This window comes from Mus caroli, chromosome 2 (assembly GCF_900094665.2).
Source record: "Mus caroli chromosome 2, CAROLI_EIJ_v1.1, whole genome shotgun sequence".
Classification (NCBI taxonomy): Eukaryota; Metazoa; Chordata; class Mammalia; order Rodentia; family Muridae; genus Mus; species Mus caroli.
This window is the reverse complement of record NC_034571.1, coordinates 120,898,677-120,920,583: the sequence shown is the minus strand read 5'-3', so window position 1 is coordinate 120,920,583 and position 21,907 is coordinate 120,898,677. Positions and strand designations below refer to the sequence as shown.

At 44.7% G+C, this 21,907-nt stretch overlaps 1 protein-coding gene across 1 annotated transcript in view; it reads right to left on the bottom strand.

Annotated features, from left to right (window-relative positions):
• Acoxl (acyl-CoA oxidase like) overlaps nt 1-21,907 on the bottom strand; it is a 276,006-nt gene that overhangs the window by 31,149 nt on the left and 222,950 nt on the right. The window contains 2 exon segments of the mRNA XM_021179280.2: nt 10,369-10,439; nt 20,958-21,045. Of these exon segments, the coding sequence (XP_021034939.1) occupies nt 10,369-10,439; nt 20,958-21,045 (159 nt within the window).

The following is a 21,907-nucleotide window of genomic DNA, read 5'->3' as shown; positions in this document are numbered from 1 at the left end:
AAGAGATTTTATGTTAAACCTGCACATCCTGATAAAAAGAACTTACATATTTACTGGATAGACGCCTCTAGCGGATGAGTCTCTCCATTTACATAGATCTACTTTGATTTGCTTCATCAGCATTTCAAATCACTCTCTACATGTTTTGGTAGATTTATTACTAGGTATTTATGGGGTTTTTTATTTTTGATATTGTACACGGTACTTTCAAAAATTCAGTATCCAGGCACTCATTACTAGCATCCAAAAATAATATCAATATTTTCATGTTGGCCTTGTATCTATAGCTTTGGTGGACTCTGTTTTAAGTTCCAGGAATCAATTTCTTTCTTTCTTCTTTTGCCCCCCTGTCTCTTGTTTTGACACTCGTCTGAGTGTGTCCAACCATTTGACATTGTGACACAACATCATCATCTACAGGGTTTATACTTGAGAAGGATGCAATCAATTTATGTATTTCTTTGAAAAGCATGAGATTTAAGTAGGTTTACTGTTCTGCACTGGGTATAATCATAGCTACCCCAGGCCACCTGGAGCATGTGGCTGCCAGTTGGGCCCAGCTGCTAGGGCCTTTTAAACAGATAAGCAAGCAAGTCACATGTAGTGCTTGCTTTTCTTCTTTCTTGTCTAAAAGGATACAGCTTGTATTCTGCTGTTTCTTGTCTTATTGCACTGGATTCTGGAACTAATGTCAAAGGCACTTTCTTTATGGACTGCTTCCTTCTTGGAACTCTTCTCTTCTTCTCCTCCTCTTCCTCCTCCTATTCCTCCTTTCCTTTTCCTCTTTTCTCATTTTCCCCTTCTCCTCTTCACCCTCTTCCTCCTTGTCCTCTTTCTCCTCTTATTCCTTCTCTTACCCTTTGTCCCCTTCCTCCTTCTCCTCTTCCCCCTCTTCTTCCTCATGCCACTGTGGCAGTATATGGTAGGCTTTCCCAGTTTTTGAGCTAACTTTCTATTTTGTTTTTGGCAACTCTGGGATATGAAGCTTTCTGAGGATGCAGAGAACTCCATATGTGCACTCCATGCCCAGGGTTCCAGCTTGTCTGTCTTCCAGTGTCTATTTTTAGGTGACTTCTTACATTTAACAGAAATAATAGCCATGCTTACCTCTGAGGATTTTTTTGTTGTTGTTGTTTGTTTTGTTTCCATAATCTGGGTCTTTTACTTTGAAAGGCAAGCCAGCCTTGCGTAAATAATTGCTCCCAGTCTTAGCATTTAGTGTTTTCAGTTCTGTACAAAGCCCTTCCAGAATGTAATATATTAACCAGACCCTGTGGATGGGCCGTTCTGAGCTGCCCTTCCCACTTGGCTAAGGCTTCAGAATACTAGTTATCTTGATCCCACCCAATCCTTGACTGTCCAGAAGGAGCAGAAAAGGAAGAAAGGTCTCCTCAAAGTTGGAAAGATTTCAGCAGAAGACTTTGAGAAAGGACAGCAATTGCTTAGCTGGTGTCTTCATGTGGACTATTTTAGTCTAAACATAATACATTTTTGATGGGTGGTGGTGGTGTACACCTTTAATCCCAACACTCAGGAAGCAGAAGTAGGCAGATCTCTGTGTGATCCAGGCCAGGCGAGTTCCAGGACAACCAGAACTATATACAAAGAAACCTTGTCATATGGGAGGTGGAGATTAAAATAAAATATAAATCCATTTTCCTCCCTCTCTCCCTCCCTCCCTCTCTCCCTCCCTTCCTTTCCTCCCTCCTTCTGTTCCTCTCTCTTTTTATTTCTCTTTGCTGCCTGCCTAGATTCTGGCAGAAGAAAGCACGAAACCTAACTAGTCCTTCACCCTTCTCACCACATACTATAACTGATATCCTGTTTGTTTTTTGTTTTTTTTTCTTTAATGGAAAGTTAAACATAAAACCAACCAAATTTAAGCAACTAAAATTTAGTAAGGACAAAAGGAAGAGTTCATCAGGTGTAGAGAGCAGAAGCCGTGAACTCTCAAACGATTCCTGTTATTACTCAGGGTGCAGATATGACTGGTGGTGAGCTGACTCCTGTGGGTGCTGGAGTTTACCACCTTGTCAGCCACCAAGTGTGACTTTTCCCCATAACGGTAGCACCAGTGTCCCTTTAGCTGTCTTCTGGGAAATCTGTGTTCTTCTAGACACAGGACAGCTGTGTGACTGTCTTCTGGGCTGGATCCTCAGTACTGAAAAATGGGCAGTGTCCACCGGGCTCTCTTCCCTCAACATACTGCCCTGTCTCTTAGAGCTAAATGCTGCTCTCAGCTTCCTGTGTGTGATTCCCACCAAACACCTTTGCTCCAAGTGATTGCCGTCTTCTAGAGTTGCAGCTTAAAAGGAAATCTACTCTGTACATCTGTGCATGGAGGAAATGGGGGACAGAGTATGCCAGGAGGCCTAATCTTCACAGGCCCTGTGCCTGGCATGCATGGGTAGGTCCCCAGAGAGCTGAGCCTGCCATGCTTGGAGGAGCAACTTGCTGCATTTTCAAACATGAGGATTTCTGCCACCTAGCTTCTTTTCTGCTTAGCTATTGATTTAGATGTTTAACAATCTAACAAGGGCTGGTTAGATGTACACAACTTTGCAACCACTTCCATCTGGGTGTGTGTCCCCTGGGTGACAAAGGGCATGGGCAGCCTGATGGTAGTTATACAGAATGACACTGGCCCCTTTCTCCTAAGCAGAGAGCTTTGTGAGGAGATGGTTGGAGTGTAGAATCCCACAGCAGACAAGACCTTTCTACCTTTCTCCCTGCCGTGCTCAGGCCCCTTCCTCTCTTCCCTTGGCTTCTGGCTTAGAGGCTTCACTCTCACAACAATTCTAGGACAACTCCTCATGGCAGCTTTTGTTAGATTCTCTCCCAGAACACCTCAATACCCACTCAAGAAGATCAGTTTTTCCGGGTCAAGGAGGGAACACTAAATGCTGTCTAAAGACACCTCTGGGTCGGGTGGGGGAAATTCGCAGATTGGAACAGAATACTCAGGGCTCCCTCCTCCGGGGAGGCAGTTGTCAGGGTCGCTGTTGGGCATCAGCTTTCAAGGCACACATCACACATGGGTGCACTTAACCTACGACTCTGTACATGAAAAACTCAGAACATACCTTGTCCCGTCAACAACACTGATACGTGCTGTGGAGCACACAGTCAGCTAAGTTTAATTTCCTGTAGAGATAGACACTTCGCTCCAATGCCACCTCCTCCTCTGCGTCCTCCCTAAACCCATGTTGACTTGGAGTCTAGCTGAGTGCTCCCCTATGGCCGACTATCCTCCTCAGGGCTCGGTTGTATTCCAGGGTGTTTGCATATTTGGGTGCAGTGATGTCACTAATTAGTTACCTTGGTCTATACAAAAGTAGCTGCTGCCTTACTGGCATTTGCTCACCCAGTGCCTAGCACAGAGTCTGACATATAACAGCCCCCACAGGTGCTTTAGAAATGGAACTGTGGCAAATGTGCACAACAGCAAGGGAAATAACTCTCCTGCCTGTTTGTCACCGGGCCCAATAGTCCCCCGTGATTCCTTGACTTTAAAAGTCCTACAAGCTGAAAGGTTAGTTGTCCACACCAGAGATTACTTCCAGAATTAAAATTACACTGGGATGAGATTTGGTGGGGTGCTTTAAGCAGATCTCTGCAGAATTTTGTCACACTTAACTTGGGAGAAGCCCTCCAAGTGTGATGAAGGGGAGTTTTCCAAGTGACATAGAGACACAAGAAGGAGAGAAAAACATTTCTTTCTGGGAGTCAAGGCTTGACCCTGATTTTTATATCATCAGTATCTGTTTCCCTTCTGATGTGCATAAGCATAGAGACAAAAGTTTGCAAAGGAGCCAGGCATCAAACTTTATCAGCCACATAATAGGAACCCAGCCAACTTTCGTTACCTAACATTTCTTAGGATTGTTGTGGTCATTCATGCATTCTTGTCTGGGTGGCCCTTGGTTGCAAGGAACAGAAAAGACCCTGGGAACAGAACAGGGGCTGAAAGCTGGCTTTCACCATCAGAGTCCCTGACAGCAGTCATGGCATGAATGGGCTCAGAACACACACCAGTACTCTTCATCCTGGACTGAATTTGGACAGGCAGTCAAGCTTCAGATGAGAGCTCACTTCTTCCTGTGTGGGAGGCTCAATCCCATGGCCGGTCCCAGACGGCTGACTGACTGGTGGTCTTGGGCATGTTTGGGGCACGCAGCCTGTACAACAAACAGCCCCTAAAGGGCCATTGCTTAAGGGACAAGGGGAAACTTTTGCTGATGGGAGACTAGGGATGGAGTCTTTGGGCCTGAAAAGGGCCACCTGCAGAAGAAAGGGCATCATATTTGGCCTAGTGCTTGAGGAGAGGTGTTTGCAGTTAACCATTGGTCGCTAGGTTTGGTTCTTAAACTGGCTACCTCCTACACACATTGAGAAAAGGAAGAACGAGCAGTTAGAGTCAGGAAAGAGGGAAAAACCCACCTCGCCCACTTGACAGGCACAAATTGCTGCTTGCCAGAAGCCTGTCAGGGCGGGACAGTCCCCTCTGAAAGCTCTGCTCAGAGACTTAGTTGCCTTGGTGAGTACCCTTTGGGAACCAAAGGTCTCTTCTAAGCACAAAGGGACACAAAGGGCACCTGTGTGGAGGCTCAGCACTGTGCCCCATACTAGATGCTGAATGGCTCAGGCACTCCTCTTTGGCCAGGCAGTGTGGGGGAAGGGGAACTTTGAGAGAAATGAAGCAGAAAGAATCTTTGTGACAATGACAATTTAAGAGACACTAGACAACCAGCTTGCTGGGCGCTTCTGAACTTTCTGGAGGGGGGCAGCGCAGTGGAGCCGTCATGTGGAAAATCTCCTTTCTCCTCAGCACAGCCCTTTCCAAGTGAAGGCACAGGCATTGTGCTCCTGGTGAAAGCCCTTACTCCTGACAGGATTCCACCAGGCTAGGAGAAAATGCCTGCTTCTGGAAGAGGTTGACTTGGTAAATGTAGAAGGCTGAAGGGCTGGGTCGTGTCTGCAGCTAGGAGACTTCTAGTTTGAAGAAAGGTTCCGGTGTCTCTGGTCTCTTAAACACTGGTAGGTGGAAAAACAGTTGCATCTGGCCAGACTTAGTGGCAGGAGAACGTGTGAGAGGGAGGCCCTCTTTCCACATCTGCCCAGGTTCCTCTTTGCACCTGGGGCAGCACTAATGCTTTGTGGGTGGTATGGTGTTAAAGAAGCTTCCAGAAGCATTTGGCCCTGCAAACTCACCATAATCTCTGTGGGTTTGCTCGGCCCAGGAATTACACCTGACAGCTGTGTCCACCATCCTCAGTGGGCCCTGCGTATGCTGCCAGGTGGATGGGAACCAAGAGAGACGGTCATCATGTCTCCTTAAAACATAGCATCTCCATCCTACCACGAGGCAGCTCAGCTTCCCTCCCAGCCAGAGAGCACTCCAGAGATCAAGCCAGCACACTGTGGTCACCACTTCCTAGGCAGCCCTACCAAAGCTCTGCAGTTTGGGAGCAGCAGTGGAAGGCTATGTGATAAGCTGCTGGCTTATTTAGTTATTTCCACAGGCAGCTTCATTCTTTTTACTGTTTCCTGTGGGCCATGTGCTGTGATGCCAGCTTCTGCCTACAGGAAGGGCTATCTTCACCCTCACAAGGTGTCCTAGCCTTACGCGGGGAAACTGAGCCAGGCCCAGGCTGAGGACTTTAGTCTGGTCACTCACTGGCTAGGGGGTGCCTTGCTGCTACTGTCTTGCTTCAGGGATGGCATAAGCCAAGTGTCCTTCAGCACTTGTCACCTGAGCTAGGAGTCGTTGCAGCTCCCTGGTAGGGTCACTGTCCCATGAGCACATTACTTCCTTTTCTAGTTTATCCAAGGGAGGAATGGAAGCCTGGAAGGTGAAGGCCTTGAGATGTTCTATACCCAAGGAGGCTCCTGACTTCCCTGATGGAAAACAAACTCTGCCTATTAGATGTGTTAGAGCAAGAGCTGCAGGAGCAAAGTGAGGAGGGGTGACTGTTAGACTAGAATATGATGGCCCAAATGCAGTGTCACCTAGATGCTGACCACTGGTAGTCTTTCACCCTCCAAAGACATGTTTCAAAAGTGTTAGGACAAACCTGGTGGGAATGGGGACCGAAGAGTCTTCCCAAGTGCTGAGAAAGAAGCTGGAGAGGCAAAGTAGGGCTATTTGGTTGGTGGAGGGCATTAGTTACTTAAACAAAGCCATGACTGAACTGCCCAACAGGAACAATTTAAGAGAGAAAAGGCTTATGCCTTGTGCTTTCCAGAGGTTTCAGTTTCTGTGGTTCAGAAAGCATGGCAGCGTTCATGGCAGTGCGAGCCTGTAGTGTGTCTTGTGACTCCATCAAAGCCCGGCTTCCTGTATGTGCTCTTAAGGTGCTGGGGAGGAAGAGGTATTGGAAGCAGGGCTTCTCTGTCGGTACTCTTATTCTGGTGGTTGCACTAAGGAGAGGCCAAAGGATCCAAAAATTGTACCTTCTGGTACTTGTTGCTTATTCTGACCTGGACAAAAGCTTTGGCTTCTACGATCTTGAGTTCTGCTGCTTCTGTTTCTTCCAGGGGTATCTGAATTTGCTGCAGCTGTATGTTCTCGCTGCTCATGTCTTCTGTCTTCTTGGAGGTGCATGTATAGAACATCTTCACAGGTTAGACTAAAGCACCTGTCCTCTGCTTTCAGTAATGTTGAACCACAGGAGGAATCAACAGTATGCATGGAAATGGAATATACTTGGACTACCCTACCACATGTGTATGTGTTGAAAGTGTATTCCTCTACAACCATAAATTATAAATCAAGTTTCCCAACAAAAGTCAGTACATTCCAAGTGCAGTGAATGAGCACTGTCCTGGGAACATCACCTGCTTGGCTATGGTCTACTCTTGACAAGTATGTTTTGGTTTTCGTTGCTGTTGTTTGGATCCCAAGAAATTATTGTAAGGAGAAGTCAAAAATTGCAATGTATAAAGGAGAATAATGAATAGGAAGTGTTAGATTGTGGTGGGAGAAGAGAGGGCAGGGTAGAAGAGGGAATATGGGGAAGGATAAATGACACTAGGGACCTTTCAAAGAAATATATATACACACACACATATATATACATTATATATTATATATATTATATATATTATATATATTATATTATGTATATATTACACTCATAAAATGAGTTAAGATATAGTTAATCCAAAACAGGGCGACAATGTCTCTACCAGATACATAGTCTAATAAATAAAAGTCTAGTGCCAAGAATGAGTTACTTATTTTTGGAGTTGTTGTCCCATGAGGTCCCATAGACCTCAAATATTATAGGTCACACTCCAGAAGCTACAGTAAGACCCTATTGCTGAAGATACCAACCACACTTGTGACTATGAGCATGGAAAAATCAAACTGGTCCTAACTTGTATGCTTCATCCCTACTGGCTAGATTTCATCATTCTGAAAGTTTTATATATACTATCAGAGAAGAAAAGTAGTTATCAATGTTATATAGCTGTGACTTTTGTGAGCTACAGTAATGATTAGCTTGGCAAGACATGCAATAATGGCAGGAACATCATGCAAGTAACCAACAACTTTCTCATTGGATTTAAGCCCTGTTCCATATATTGAAACTCATATTAGGTCTCATAATGAGCCAAGAGCCTATGGCCACGCAGGTCACAGGTACTAGGTGAGAATCTGCTATTATTTATTTTCTAAGTGGACACAGTATTAAATTGACTCCTAATGACCTATCATTAAACATACAGGTCAATATTCTCAACCTTCTATTATCCAAGGGAGGAACGGAAGCCTGGAAGGTGAAGGCCTTGAGAAACTTCTATTTCACAACAGATGGTGATTAACATAGAGACCCACAATTGTCCAAAGTGCAGAGAATTAGAGACTTAGGAATGCTCAGCTCTGAATGGAATATTTATAATCACTTCCTCCTTTCAAGGCTCAGCGATCATTGTAGCAGAGGTCATATGAAGATTGTAAGGGCCAAAAAGTGGATAACCCAAACAGTGTTTTCTGAGCACAGCAGGATAGCTGCATATATGAACTACAGTTGTTGTGACAGCATGCAAAAGACTTGTGCAAATCCAGACCAAATCCCAGTGTGGAGAGGGGAGTTAAGGGGAGTTGGGCACACAGTCCCACCCCTATCGAAGGAGCTATTGGCAATTGACAGCTGCTGGGAAGGGGGATGGATCTTGGAGGAGTTGGGGGAGGGAGATGAATACGATCAAAATACTCAACAACACACACACACACATACATACACACGCATGCATGCACGTACACACAAAAGAAATTTACTACATATAAACTCCAAGTACACCAAAGTGAACATCAAGGGTCAGCTGATTGAGAATGTTCAAAATGATCTATTGTTCTCTTACATCCTTTTATACATATCCACAAAATATCCTACACATTCCTGTCACACCCACATGGTGGCCTCTCCTAAGTGACATGAAAGAAACCTCAATCTCTTGAAAAAAAAATTACAAAGTAGTCTTCGTAGATATGAGCAAAGCACATATTTTTGTTCAGTGAAACTTCTTTGATGAGGCCTGCTCAAATATCTCGAAGATACTGTAAAAAACACCCACAGACAGCTCTCTCAGTTAGTGTGGTCATACAGCCTGAAGAAACATGAAGGAAAACACAAAATCCTGAGAGGTACACACATTCAAAAACATCTTGGGAAAGCTTGATCTTCTCCCAAGTCCAAGTGTTTGTGTCTAACCAAGTGGACTAAAGGAGCCATCTCTCCTGGTGCAGCCGTGAGAGGCAATAGGAGGCAGCTTGGGAGGAGTGGTGGCCTTCAGGTAGCTTCTGTTTTTACTCACTTGTCTTACCTCAGAAGAAATCGAGAGAGGGACTCAGACACATGACCACAAGGGCAACTAGAAGTAGCCGGATGGTGTGGCCTCCTGAGCTTAGTGGTTCTGTTCTCTGAAAACACCTCTGAGATGCACATATAAGTTTCAGTGAGGCTCACTTACAGGACAGAATGGAACCCAGTAGTCTCTCCCGCTGAACAGGGGTCCAGATGATCAGGAGAAGAGAAAGAGAAGATGCCGGACAGAATGCAAAGGAAGAGGACAAAGGTTCTGTGTCTTGACCCATGAATGGATAATGGATAAAAGGTGAGTGTCTGTGACCAAGGCTGCTTCAAGGTCACAGGAAACCAACCAGTCCTTGGAAGGACAGGCTGAGGCATGGAGCTCATAGCAGGGGATGAACATCAGCGTGGGAGACCTCAGACTACCAAAACATCTCATGTGCTTGAATCTGTCCGGCCAAGTCAGGGCCTCACACAGCCTGGACTCAGATGAACTGGGCTTCCCAGATCAACCCAACACTTGGGATCAGCAGACCTTCCTTATTATAAAATAAACATTATTGAAAGTTAAAAAAAATAATACAAACAAACAGAAAAATAGACAGACCAAAAATATCACCCCTTAGGCAAATGAGTTGAAAAATCCCTTAAGAGTAACATCCTATTTTTTTCCCACCCATTTCTCAAGTCAGAAGACACCTGGTAAAGAAACTGTATTTAGGTAAAGAAATGCAACTCCTGGTATACACGGTTTCCTGAAGGTACAGGATGGAAATGACATCATGGAAACACTGGTGTTCAAGGTCAGTATGTACATTTCTAGGTGAAAACAGGAGGCTTAGTCATCAGTGGAAATGCGCGTGTGTCTCTACACTTGCGAGCCGCTTTCTTGCCTTCAGACACAGTTTTTATTAAGATTGCACAGGCTGCTTGCCCAACCTTTATTGGCTCTCCTAAATGCACACCCTAAATATAGGTTATACCGCACTTCTGTCCATGCCATCAGGGAAGAAATAAAATGGTCATTCCTGAGAAGAGGAGGAGTTTGTTTTCGATTCAAGGACAAAGAACCTAAGACACGAGTTGACTGTCTCGACAGTTGACACAAGTGGTCTGATTTGTATGGTATTCCCACTGGTGACGATAGGGAGGATGGGGCCAACTGGGAAGGTGTGAGATCCTTTGTCTTAATTAAAAAGTATAAGTCGGAGACATGGAATTTGGCCAAGTCTCATAAATCTGCTGAAAGAATCGAGACTGTCAGATAAGTTTAAATAAAACCAACCAGGTCCACTGAGAATCACGTAGGCTCCCTGCTAGTTGTCGACACCCACTTCCCTGTCACTTCTGTGTTCCACAGACTGTGGTTGTGCTCATTAACCAGCCACCCTCCCGCCAGCCACTGACAAGTGTATCCCCGTGGAGCACAAAATTCAGAGATGATAAATTTACTCCCGCTTGTAAAAAAAAAAAAATAAAAGGGTACTCTCCTCCGGGCAATCAAAAAACGCTAGGAGGCTTTAAGGAAATAAGAATTTAGCTGATAACCTACCTTCATTAGCAAAGCCTGGTCCTCCCTGTTGGGACATTGCCTCACTGCTGTCGTGAACTGCTCTAGTGCAACTGGAAGGGAAGAGACAGAAAGGTGAGTGGCCTCCCTGGGGACTGCCAGCACTGCCATGTGGGGGACAACCTTATGGTTATGGCAAAAACACATGGCTGCTTGGGGGCATGTAGAGTTCCTTGCCTGCTCACTACATGGGCTGAAATCTGTGTCAGTGACTTCCCCACAGTCGGCTAGGCAGATCACAAGGCCAGCCAGCATTCATGGGAACCACCAGAAAGTCCTAGGTTCAGCCACCGCATGAGCCATCCTGAGAAAACACTCAATCTCCATTCCAGTGACTTCGTGAAGAGAATCCCAACAGCCTTGGTACCTTTGGTATCTACCTTCAACTACCCTCTTCCACAGTGATTTCCACTGCATTAATTCACTATGTGGTTGAAGCATAATATGTCCCCAGATGTTGACCCAAGCAAGCCCCAGACTTCCCCAGATGTAGTTAGTCATCTTTCCTCAACCTTCTCCAACAGAATGGCTAAGGGAAGCACAAGATGGCCCATAGAACATATTTTAGTGGATATTTAAATTAGCCTTACTGGTTCTGGGCATGCTACAGTTTCTATAAAGTACCTTCCTCTTTTCTGTATCTAAGGCCACTCTCATCAAAGGCCTGCTATGTGAGCACTGGTTTTTATCTAAGTAAGCACATAGATATTTCCCCCCCTACTTGTGGTTTTGACTGTGTTATTTCACTTTTGAAGGTGTTTGCATAATATAATTCCCTGCCATCCCTGGACTTCAGTCCTCTTCTTTTGACAGGGATAGATGGACCCTTTACTGTCTAATCTCTCTGGATTGCCCTCTTGCTGCTGGACTCAGTGCTGGGTTTATACACCTGTCCTTCACCACTGCTCTGCTGACAGTTACCACAGCAGAGCCTTGCATACAAACACTGCAGGCTGCCTCAACCAACCCGGCACAGCGATACACTACCCTAGGCTCCATCCCAACCCGAGCAAAGCCTGCATGGGTGGAGAGATTTAAATATGAAAGATTTCCTGGAGACCTCTGTTTGAATGCTTTGTCCCCAGGTGCTATTTTGGAAGATTCTAGAAATGTTTGGATCTGTGTTTAGCTAATTGAGGACAGACCATTAGGGGCGGTTTTGAAGATAATTCCTGGTCCTGCCTCCCCAACCCCCTACTCTGTGATTCCTGGTCTGTTGTGGTGAGAACATATTTTGCTACACACTCTTGCCCCCATGGACAGAGCTGGCCTGCCATTTCTTTCCTACTATAATGGACTGCAACCCTTTGATACAGTAATTCAGGTGGAATATCCTCTTGCTGTAAATACTAGCCCACTGTATAGCTGTTGGTCTGAGAAAATGGTGGGAGACTTGAAACTCCAGAACATCTGGCTATCTTAGTCCCATGGCAGAAGGCAATGCCCTTGGTTTTGCTCCTTATCATGACTTGCATGCTTCTTACAAGAAGAGAGAGAAGGGAAAACTGAGGTCACCTGCTCACAGCTGCCACTGGCCATGTGCTATGGGAACTTTAGTAACCTCTGAGACCTAGGACAGAAGCTATCTCCTTAAAACAGCACTTTGTGGCAGTTATCAGAAAAAAAACCCCTCAGCTGTGGCCTAGGTTGGCACACAAATTTATCTCAACCTGCTCAGGGCTGAAGAACAACAGCATAAGAGCAAGGAAAGACACTGGGGCACCACTGCAGCAGGGACCTCTTTACACACGGAGGCACACTGAGTTTGAACATTCATGCCCTGCCATTATGTTGATTGACTGATTCATTTATGATCTTTAAGTTCACAGTAAAAACTGTTGAGAGCCATCGCTATACTTTCTTGGTGTGGTCCTCTTGGATACAGAAGAATATTCATATAACAGTTTTCATATGTACGTAAGATACTAGTAAAAATCTTACTTTAAGGGCTGGAGAGAGAGCAAGACTCATCAGTTGAAAGTCCTTGCTGCTACTGTAGACAACCAAGTTCAGTTGCCAGCATCTATACCTGATACCCACCAGTAACACCAGCTCCAGGGATCTGACACCTTAGTACTCCCCCAGGCACCTGCATACACGAGGTACACACTGACACAGACCCCCCCCCCAACACACACACACACAAACTGAAAAATAAAAACTCAAATATTCTTAAGACTTCTCTCTGAATTACCTTGTGGTCTTCTTCTGTCTTTCACCCTGTACCACTTTAGGCAGATATTAAACCACGTTAAATTATCAACTCTGACAACACATGCTTCCCCCTTTCCCCTTCAGTTCTCAGGTTTCTGAGCAAAAGCCATCATCTCGACAGTCAACAGAGCCTTGTGTTTTCTCTGCAAACAAACCCCTGTAAGTCATCAGCAGAGAGAGAGGTAAATTCACATAGAGAAGACTCAGCACTATTTTTCCTCTCAGCATTTGGGATTTACAATAAGTTAAAAATGAAGTTTTTATCTCTGGTGATTTATCAAGCTTGAGATCTCACAAAAGATAAACAGATGCTCCAAAGAAAGAATACATCATCTTAATGTTTCATTTTGACACTTTGGGTATCTAAAAAGCACATATCTCCAATAGCTCTCTAAAAACATAATAGTTTCCATGATTTACACATTTAATATTTGTTTTAAGACACCCTGAACTGAGAATATGTCAGGAGGGGCCTCTGAAGACAATGGTCAGACTCGAAACACACGGATTATTTATAGACCAGAACTCGAGGGCTGAAAGAAAATCTGGTTGTCAACAGACAGTTGCTTTTGCAATTTTTTTTTTTTTCTGTGTAGTTCATTTTGGCTTTTGTGTGGGTGGCTCATGTGAACTCAAAGGTTATTTGCTCAATGTTTTGGAGACTAGAATATGCTGCCCTTTAAAACTCATGTTCAAGTGTGTGTTCCTTGCAAATATTTCTAAATTTACAGTGCCCTATGGGGCAATGCTTTTTTAAAAAAAAATAACATCATATCCAGAAGTGCTATGATAAGGCAAGAATTTGTGCAACATCTATTTTTTTTAATTAAGGCATTTTTATTAGATAGTTTCTTCATATACATTTCAAATACTATCCCCAAAGCCCCCTATACCCGCCCAACATCTATTTTTTATTGATGGTGTAGAAGGTCTTAATCTTTTTTTTAAAAAAAAGATTTTGAATTATTTTGTATCCATTTGTACATGTATGCATGTGTGCCTGTGTGTGCCCATGAGTACATGCATGCATGTTGCAGCCAGAGGGTGATGTCAGGTGTCATCTCCTTTGACTGATCACCTTAGTTTTTGTTCCTACACTTGGGATCACTGCTTGGGCTAGATTGGCTGACCAAGAAACTCCAGGAATTCTGCCTGGCTTCCAAAGCTCTTATTCTTAATCCTGACGCTCATGGACACAAGCCTACCTATTCTGTTTTACTCTCTCACATTTTCTCCATCCACATGGGTACTCAGGGAATCTTATTTTGAGATGACTTACTGTTCCCTCCCCTTGTCCTTCCCCCTCCCCCATACACACTACATGTTTACTTATAGTCAGCTCAGAATGCTGACATAGATCTTTGCAGTTTACTGTACAAGGTATAATTGTTAAATCACATGGTGAGAAACAAAGGGGTAGGAACTTATTTCCAAACCAGGGAGGGTAAATTCCTGTTGCCCTTTCAGTGATTCTGAGCAGCCAGACTACCATGTGATCCAGATGTACTACTCCTGGGCATGTGCACAAAGGACTCGACACTTGCTCAGCCTTATGCAGTGCTGTTCTATTCACAACAGCTAGGAAATAGGAACAACCTAATAGCCTTAGACAGGCAAGAGGTAAATGAAAATGTACGTATACTCTATAGAATACTACTCAGTGGTAAAGAAAATTGAAGTCACGACCTTTGGCAGTACATGGATGGAACTAGAAACGAACACATTAAAATGAGGTAACCCAGACCTAGATAGACAAACATCACTTGGATTCTCTCATTTGGAGCTCCTAGTTCCAAATCTTCAGATGTGCATGCATAGCCTGGAGTAACTGCAAAACTCAGAAAAATAAGGTACCATTGACATGGTGGGGCCTGGGGGGAGCAATAGAGAGGAGAATAGTGGAGTACATGTGATCTGATCAGGAAAATGGAAAAGGGGAAGCTAATGGGAGTGGGGGTGGGGAGGAAGGTAACTACAGGAGGGTAGACTAGCAGTAAAGATGTCTGGAAAAAGCCAAAAGGAATCATAATATTAACTATCTACCTAAAAATACCTAAAATACCCTGAGTCGTGTAAGTATACATATGTAGTTCAAATGAACAATTTCCATCTGGACTGACAATGCTCTCTCCAAGAGCCTAAGGCCATCTAACAGAAACCCTCACGTCAGGCATGAAAAGCCCTCTTTTGAGCTGCTTGCTGGTCACGGTTGTCCAAGAGGGTCCCAAAACATTATAGACTACTGCTATTATCCTTGGTTGTCCCCCAGAGGTAGGAGGTAAGTCTCTATTAATATAGACACCAGGCATTGCAGACACAGGGCTCAGATATCCCTGAGTTTGGAACTGACTTGAAAGTCTCTTCCTTGAGGGCTAGTTTTCGTGGTACCAGAAGATACCATGAAAACTTCCAAAGGAGGGAAGCGACCTGCAACCCTACCCACTTTACCGTTTATGAGACATAACTACAGCCAGCCCAGTGTGATACGTCCAAGGGTGCAGTAGTGGCACACATGTCTGGCAGGAACCAACAACTCTCCAAATGGACTTACAACCCACTCAACAAGAGGAAAATCATATCTGATACTAGAAGCCAGCTGACTACGCAAGGCTAGTGAAGTCATAGATCTTGGAAGAGACCTAACACCACCACTTTACTAAACCAGCCTAATCTCTAATTACATCCTAGATATTTGTCTTTATACACACAGATAAGTGTAGTCTCCAGCCTCATCAAGGAAATTTCTCTTTGCAACAGAGACCATTATAGAAAACCACAACCAATCAAAATACAGAGTTCTTTTAAGAAGATATTTGTGTGTGCCTGTGCATGTGTGTGCGTGTGTTTACATGTATGTCTGTGTGCCATATGTATGGAGATGACTTTGAAAGCTCAAAGAGGACATCAGATCCCCTGGGACTGGAGTTGTAGGTAGCTTTAAGCTGCCCGTGTGGGTGTTGGGAGCTGAACCTTGTCATTCTGGGTGAGCAACAAGCCATCTCACCAGTCCTTAATCATGTTCCTTTTGAAGAGCACAAAGTACCTCACACTCCCATTTAAAATGGATTCCATGTAAAAGGCTCACCTTCATGGCTGTCCCTTTTGAACACGTGTAGTGAGAACATGGGTTCTTACTCTTTTCTATCACATTACCACCTTCCGGGTTTTTCTGACTTCGTCTGGGAGAGGTCCAGAGACCCGGGACTTCTTGGGCTCTCACACAGAGCATGTGTAACTATTCCCAACAACAAGCCATAGGAGGTTCTATAGAATGTGGACCCTGTACAATGAGCACCTTGTGTTCCCAGAATACATTCATGGGTCTGAGCTGAACATCTGACTGGGAGAAAGAAGACAAGCTGGTACATCCCTTCCCTTCCTGGGGTCTCTAAAAGCCCAGCTCTGCTGAGAACTGTGAGCCAATTACATCTGCCCTTTCTCAGCACCCTAGATCCCTGGCCAGTCCCATCATTCATGTATGTGATGTGGACAGACACACAGAGAAGATAGGACCAGGTATAGCCGTACTGAGGACTCCCTCCCTTTAGCCACTTGCATCTCATCGGTGTGATGACTAGTGTCCATCGTCAATTAGACAGAATCTAGTATTCTCTGAAAGATGGGCCTCTTGGAATCCCCCTGCAGAATTACGTTAATAACGGCGATTGAGGTGGGAAAACCTGCGGCTGTGGCTAGGATCCTGAACTGCAGAGACAGCGAGGCAGAACTGAGTGGCAGCTTGTGTTCATTCCCCCTGCTTGACTGTGGATGAGAGGTAACAGATGCTTCACGCTCCCCCTGCCTTGACCTCAGCACTGTGCTCCTGGACTGTGAGCTAGAAGCAACCTTTCTCCATTAAGTTGTTTTGTGAAGAGAAACGAAGACATAGGGATCTGCACAGGCCACTGTGGTAAAGTTTGTGTGTCAGGTTGGTGGGGACTAGCGTCGAGAGAAGAAGCACATTATCATAGCTGGCACAGGGCCTTGAGTCCTCCCCTCTGACAGCACCCTCCACCCTTCAGTCTCCAGCAGGAACAACACAACACTGCGCAAACTCACTATCCACACAGTAAGATAAGTTCACTTGAAACTTCTGGTTCTATCAAAGGAAAACCGTGTCCTTCAGGTTTAAGGGCTGAGGGTGGCATGGGGGTGACACTTCGGTATTTATAATCGGTGACAAGTTCCTAGACTCACACAGGATTGTGTTGAAGAGGTGGCCTTCAGTGCTTCCATATTGTTAAAAGGCATTCAAGGAGGTGGTAAATCTACTTTCATAATTTTATAGAAAATGGTTTCAAGTGTAAGCTAAGTAAGGCGAATGCAATTTGTCCAAAGACTAACTCCATTCACAACTGGAAGGAAAGTGCTAGCCCCACGAAGAATATTGGAATCAGCACTAATGGGCAAAACACGACACGCTGTTTTAAATAATGCATGCGATCATGTTTTTATTAACAAAGAAAGCCTCGTTTGAAAACACACACGTCCTTGAAAGGAATCTGAAATTAATTCTCAGTAGGCAGAACCCTGTGGCATTCTGTGTTCTAATTATAATTACAACCTGCCCTTAACGCGGACATTCAAAATTATCAGGCACTTTATTAAGAAGCAGAAGAGAGGCTTCCTGCTGCATGAAGCTCACCAGCTCTGAGAAACGTCACAGACGGTTCTGCACGGAGCTGGGAAGCATGGATGCTACCCTTTCTTTAATGAGTGCTTCCTTTCTTTTTTGCCTGGAACGGGGCACACCCTTAGGGGTTCAGATACCATGAGGTTCAGAGATGCTCTTTCTAGGGCAAGATAAATATGTGCATCACAGAAAAATATCAATTTATCACTGTAATGGTTACATCCCACTCCAGAAGCCACTGGAGACTGCTTAACATTTTTATCTCAAGCCGAGTTTTCCCCAGCCTTCAGGTGACAAACTGATACTGATGGCAGGAGGCGCTTCCTCCCCATTTGTTCCTAATAAAAGTGGCTTGGCTCTGAGTTCATTTTCATCTGGGGAGATGTTAAGGTCCGAGCTTTAGCAGACTGATTCCCCCCTCTCCTTCTGTGTGCTCTTCCTTCAAAAGTGTTGCAGGCAATGTCTGTGCAGGTCAGCAAAGACTGTTGGGCTCTTAGCAGTTTTCCTTTCCCCTGGAGACCTCTGCTGGAGGGCGGGAGGATGTGAAGGCAGCAACACGGGCTCCAGCTACCTGCCTGCTGCAGGCTGTGTGCCTTCCTATCCTGAGGGCCTGACACAGGTCTGTCTGTGCAGACCTTTGCATTGCACGGCTTGTTTTCCTGTATGTGGTATAGGCACATTCGTGTGTAAACAGGTGCACACTTGTGCGTGCAGAGGACAGAGGAAGATGTAGGGTCTCCTACTTTTCCCCTTTAAGACAGGGTCTCTCATTGAACCTGGAGAAAGGCTAGCAGTCTGTAAGCCCCAGTGACCCCCTGTTAGTGCCCACCAACGTGCTGGGGTCGTAGGGACACACAGCCACACCTGGCTGCATAGATCCTCACATGTGTGCAGTAAGCATTCTCACCCACAGAGACATCGCCATAGCCTCTAAACCTTTTCATTACAGAGTTTTCTATTACAAATTATTCCTGAGTTCCCTAAACACTGTCATTGAATTAATGTTCTTCTTTATATACCCAAGAACTTTGTATCTGGTCTTAAACCTGAGGGTAATTTTCTGAAAACAATCACTCTCTTTAAAAATAAATAAATAAATAAATAAATAAATTAGTCAACTGAAAGTTCAGAATGGGTTGGATTTCTTTTGTGCTGAGCAGACAGCAAACCTTTGATGTTTCTTCCCGGCACGCAGACCTCAAACACTCACACTTGTTTAACTTCCTCTTAAAAGACAAGATCTACTTCAGTTACAGAAACTAAGATTTGTTGCTTTTTTTTTTTTTTGTCTTGTTTTGTTTTGTTTGGTTGGTTGGTGTTTTTGTTTTGTTTTTGTTTCTTTTTAGACTAGTGATTAACAGCTTTCTTCTTTGCATCCCGCAGAATGAGTCAGACAGTAAGACAGGACTTGAAAGGATTCTCTGAATTCATCTTCACCATAGTCTCACAGTCTCTGTAAATGAATCTTAGAGAAGTTGGGCATCTCTCTTGCAGTCACAGAGCTGGTGTAAGGAGAGCCAGGGCATGACCCCAGATAACCAGCCTCTCAAGCAAGTGACCTCAGACCTTACACCAAACTCAACTATACTTGTAAGGTGCAGAGTCACTGGAAGAGTCACAGTCCTGCTTCTAAGGTGAACCATACAAGCCCCAGACACAAAACTAACGGCTATTCAGAGATGTTTGAGAATTGGGGGTCAAAGATGACCCATGCCTTCATCTTAGAGCTGGGCTTTGGGATGGACGGTATCTGTGGTCAGTACACAGGGACCCAGAGGGAAGATCCCCAGTACCAGGGCCTTAACACCTCCCAGAATGAGGCCAATGAATGATGTATGCTGTGGATAGAGGTGTGGGACATGCCTGCCTTCAACTAGGGTGTATGGGCTGGGCTGGTGTGTGTTCAGTGTGCTTCACAAATTTCTTAAGCAAATATGGCTGGAACCATAGTTGGTTCAGGGACATAGATAGCCTGTGACCTACAGGACCACTGGCAGCTGACCTGACCGTGGTCCTCAGATTGGCAGCCAGCCCTGAAAGCATAAGTTATGCAGATGGTGTGACCTGCCGTACCCCCTCGGTTACCACTTAACTCCAAGGGTCGTGCTGCCCAGGGGAGGGATGACGTGCAGACGATCGATCGGCAGGTGGGTTTTGACTTGATGAATAAACTGGCATTCTGGTTAAACCAGTCGTTTCTAAGTTCAGTTCCTATGAATAAGTTTCCTCACAGCCAATTCATGTCAGGGCATACAGGTAAAATGTCTGGATCTCTAAATGAGGGGATCCAATGTGAGTGCTGCCCCCATCTCTGTTCCTGTCTGTCCCTCTCCTTGCTCCTCCTCCTTGTCGCAATGATCAGAAGATAGAATTCAATCAGAATCAGGACTGCTGATACTGTGCTGGTTACTGCAGGGTTGGGTCACTGTGTGTGAAGGCCTCTTGTGGACTACTTGCTTTCTTTCTCCATGAAGAACCTGTGTTCCTGGCACATCCTCATTCCAGCCTGTGCTCAGTGGCCTGAATTATGATGCTCGCTCTAGCACACAAAGTTCCCAGAGCCAAACCTCAGAGAGAGGGAAGTAGTCACACTCCCGCTGAACTGAAAGCATTTCCTCTGGTTCAGCCCTGAGGGATGCTGGGCATCCCTGAAGCTACACAGTTCCTTTTGGAAAATGGTGCGCAGGCTGGGAAATTTCATCAAATATGTTCATTCCTGGGTTGTTGGCCACAATACCTGCCCTGACTCTTCCACTGAAGAATTCCCTCCTTCGAGATGAGAAGCACCAGGAGCCATGCCCCTGCAGTCTTGCTGGGAGGAGGGGGGGGGTCAACCTGGCCCTGCTCTGCATGACCCTCAGTGGCTCCATGTGATGGAAGAGGCCCCACACAACCAGAAGGCTTGGTGAGAGCCTGGGCTTTTTCTTTTAATACCTATTACTCGCACAGTGAAGTCATGTTGTGAATAAAGTGATTCTTAACATTAAATAATTTCAATGACATGAATCCAAATACTTAATGTTTCATTTTCTTGTGCTATTTTAGTTTCCTTAGATCAAATGAATAGTTTTAGTCTCAGTGTTATTTACATAATGGACTGTAGGAACTGGCCTGTGACCTATAGGACAGTTAACATTTATTTTAGCATCTACCTACTACCAGCCAATAATGCTGCTCCCATCAAACAATGCAAGCATCTTCAAACATGGTCAAATATTACCTTGAGGTAAAACTGTCTTTAGCTGAGAATCAGAGACTTATGGGTTGACACAGCCACCTAATTTAAGGACTGGGTTTAGTCAGCTATTATAGTGCTTGGAACTTCTCAACCAGTAGCCTTTGTATCAGACTTGTGCTGTGTTGTGTTTTGTTTTGAATATATATATATATATATATATATATATATATATATATCCTCTCCATTTATTTATTCAGAGATTCCAGATGTTGTTGGACAAAGGGCTTGTGATTGATGAGTACAAACTAGCTCCTGTCTGGTAGATGGATCCTGGTGGGCTTTCTGACCACTATCTGGCTAGTTTTCTTAATAAGCAGGGGGTTGAATTACAACAGGCTCCAAGCCTCTTGGAGTTACTTGGGGCCCTAAATCCAGCAGCAAGGCTCAGACTGATGGCAAGATTTCCCTTCTACAGACTTATATTCCCCTGTGGCATTCAGAAACCTGAGCCTTGCAGTCATGAACATTCAACAAGAGCCAACTCACCTCTGTGAATGTGTGCCAGAGACAATGAGGTGACATGGTGCATACAGGAGTTCCAGGCACTGAAGAAGTCCCCCTTCTTGGTCACCACCTGTCAAATGGATGGGAAATGAATAATATTTAGAGAAAAAAGAACTTGAAATTTCCCTTTTTTCTTTTGCTTTCTTGGTTTTGGACTGTGTGTAGTGGGGGATTGAAATTTGTGCCTCATGCATGGTAGACAAGCACTCTCCCATGGACTGAATGACATCACCCAACCCAACCTTGTTCTTTATGTTTTGAAACAGGTCCTCACTAAGTTATCTGTGCTGGACTTAAACTAGTGATCTTCTTGCCCCAGGCTTCTAAGTAGCTAGGCTTACCAGCCTTTACCAACAGACCCAGTTACTATCCAAACTGTCAATACTGCACTAAGCTTGGGTATTGTGAAAAGTCACCAGGAGTCTGCAGGACCTGCAAGAGCAACCTGAGAGTGCAATGAATATCCTGGATGGTGTCCAGGGAGTCCAGTCCCTGTGTGTGTATGTGTGTGTGCATGTGTTGTGTATGTGTGTGTTCGCTGTGTGCACACATGTGTTCATGCAAGCATGGGTGCTTCTGTGTGTGTGTGTGCGTGTGTGTGTGAAGTCCTCATACAGTAGGCATGATGTCTATTCATGCCTGATACTTCAGAGGTGACACATGTTCAAGGAGTAATTTGGAATGGACCCTGTAATCTCAGTTGTTCAAGAGGCTGAAGCACAAGGACTGTAAATTCACAGCTAGCCTCAGCAACTTAGGGAGAAGACCCTGTCTCTCTGCCCTCCTCTATACACAGAAAGAGAGAAAGAAAGAAAGAAAGAAAGAAAGAAAGAAAGAAAGAAAGAAAGAAAGAAAGAAAGAAAGAAAGAGAGAGAAAAGAAAGAGAGAGAAAGAGAGAGAGAAAGAAAGAAAGAAAGAAAGAAAGAAAGAAA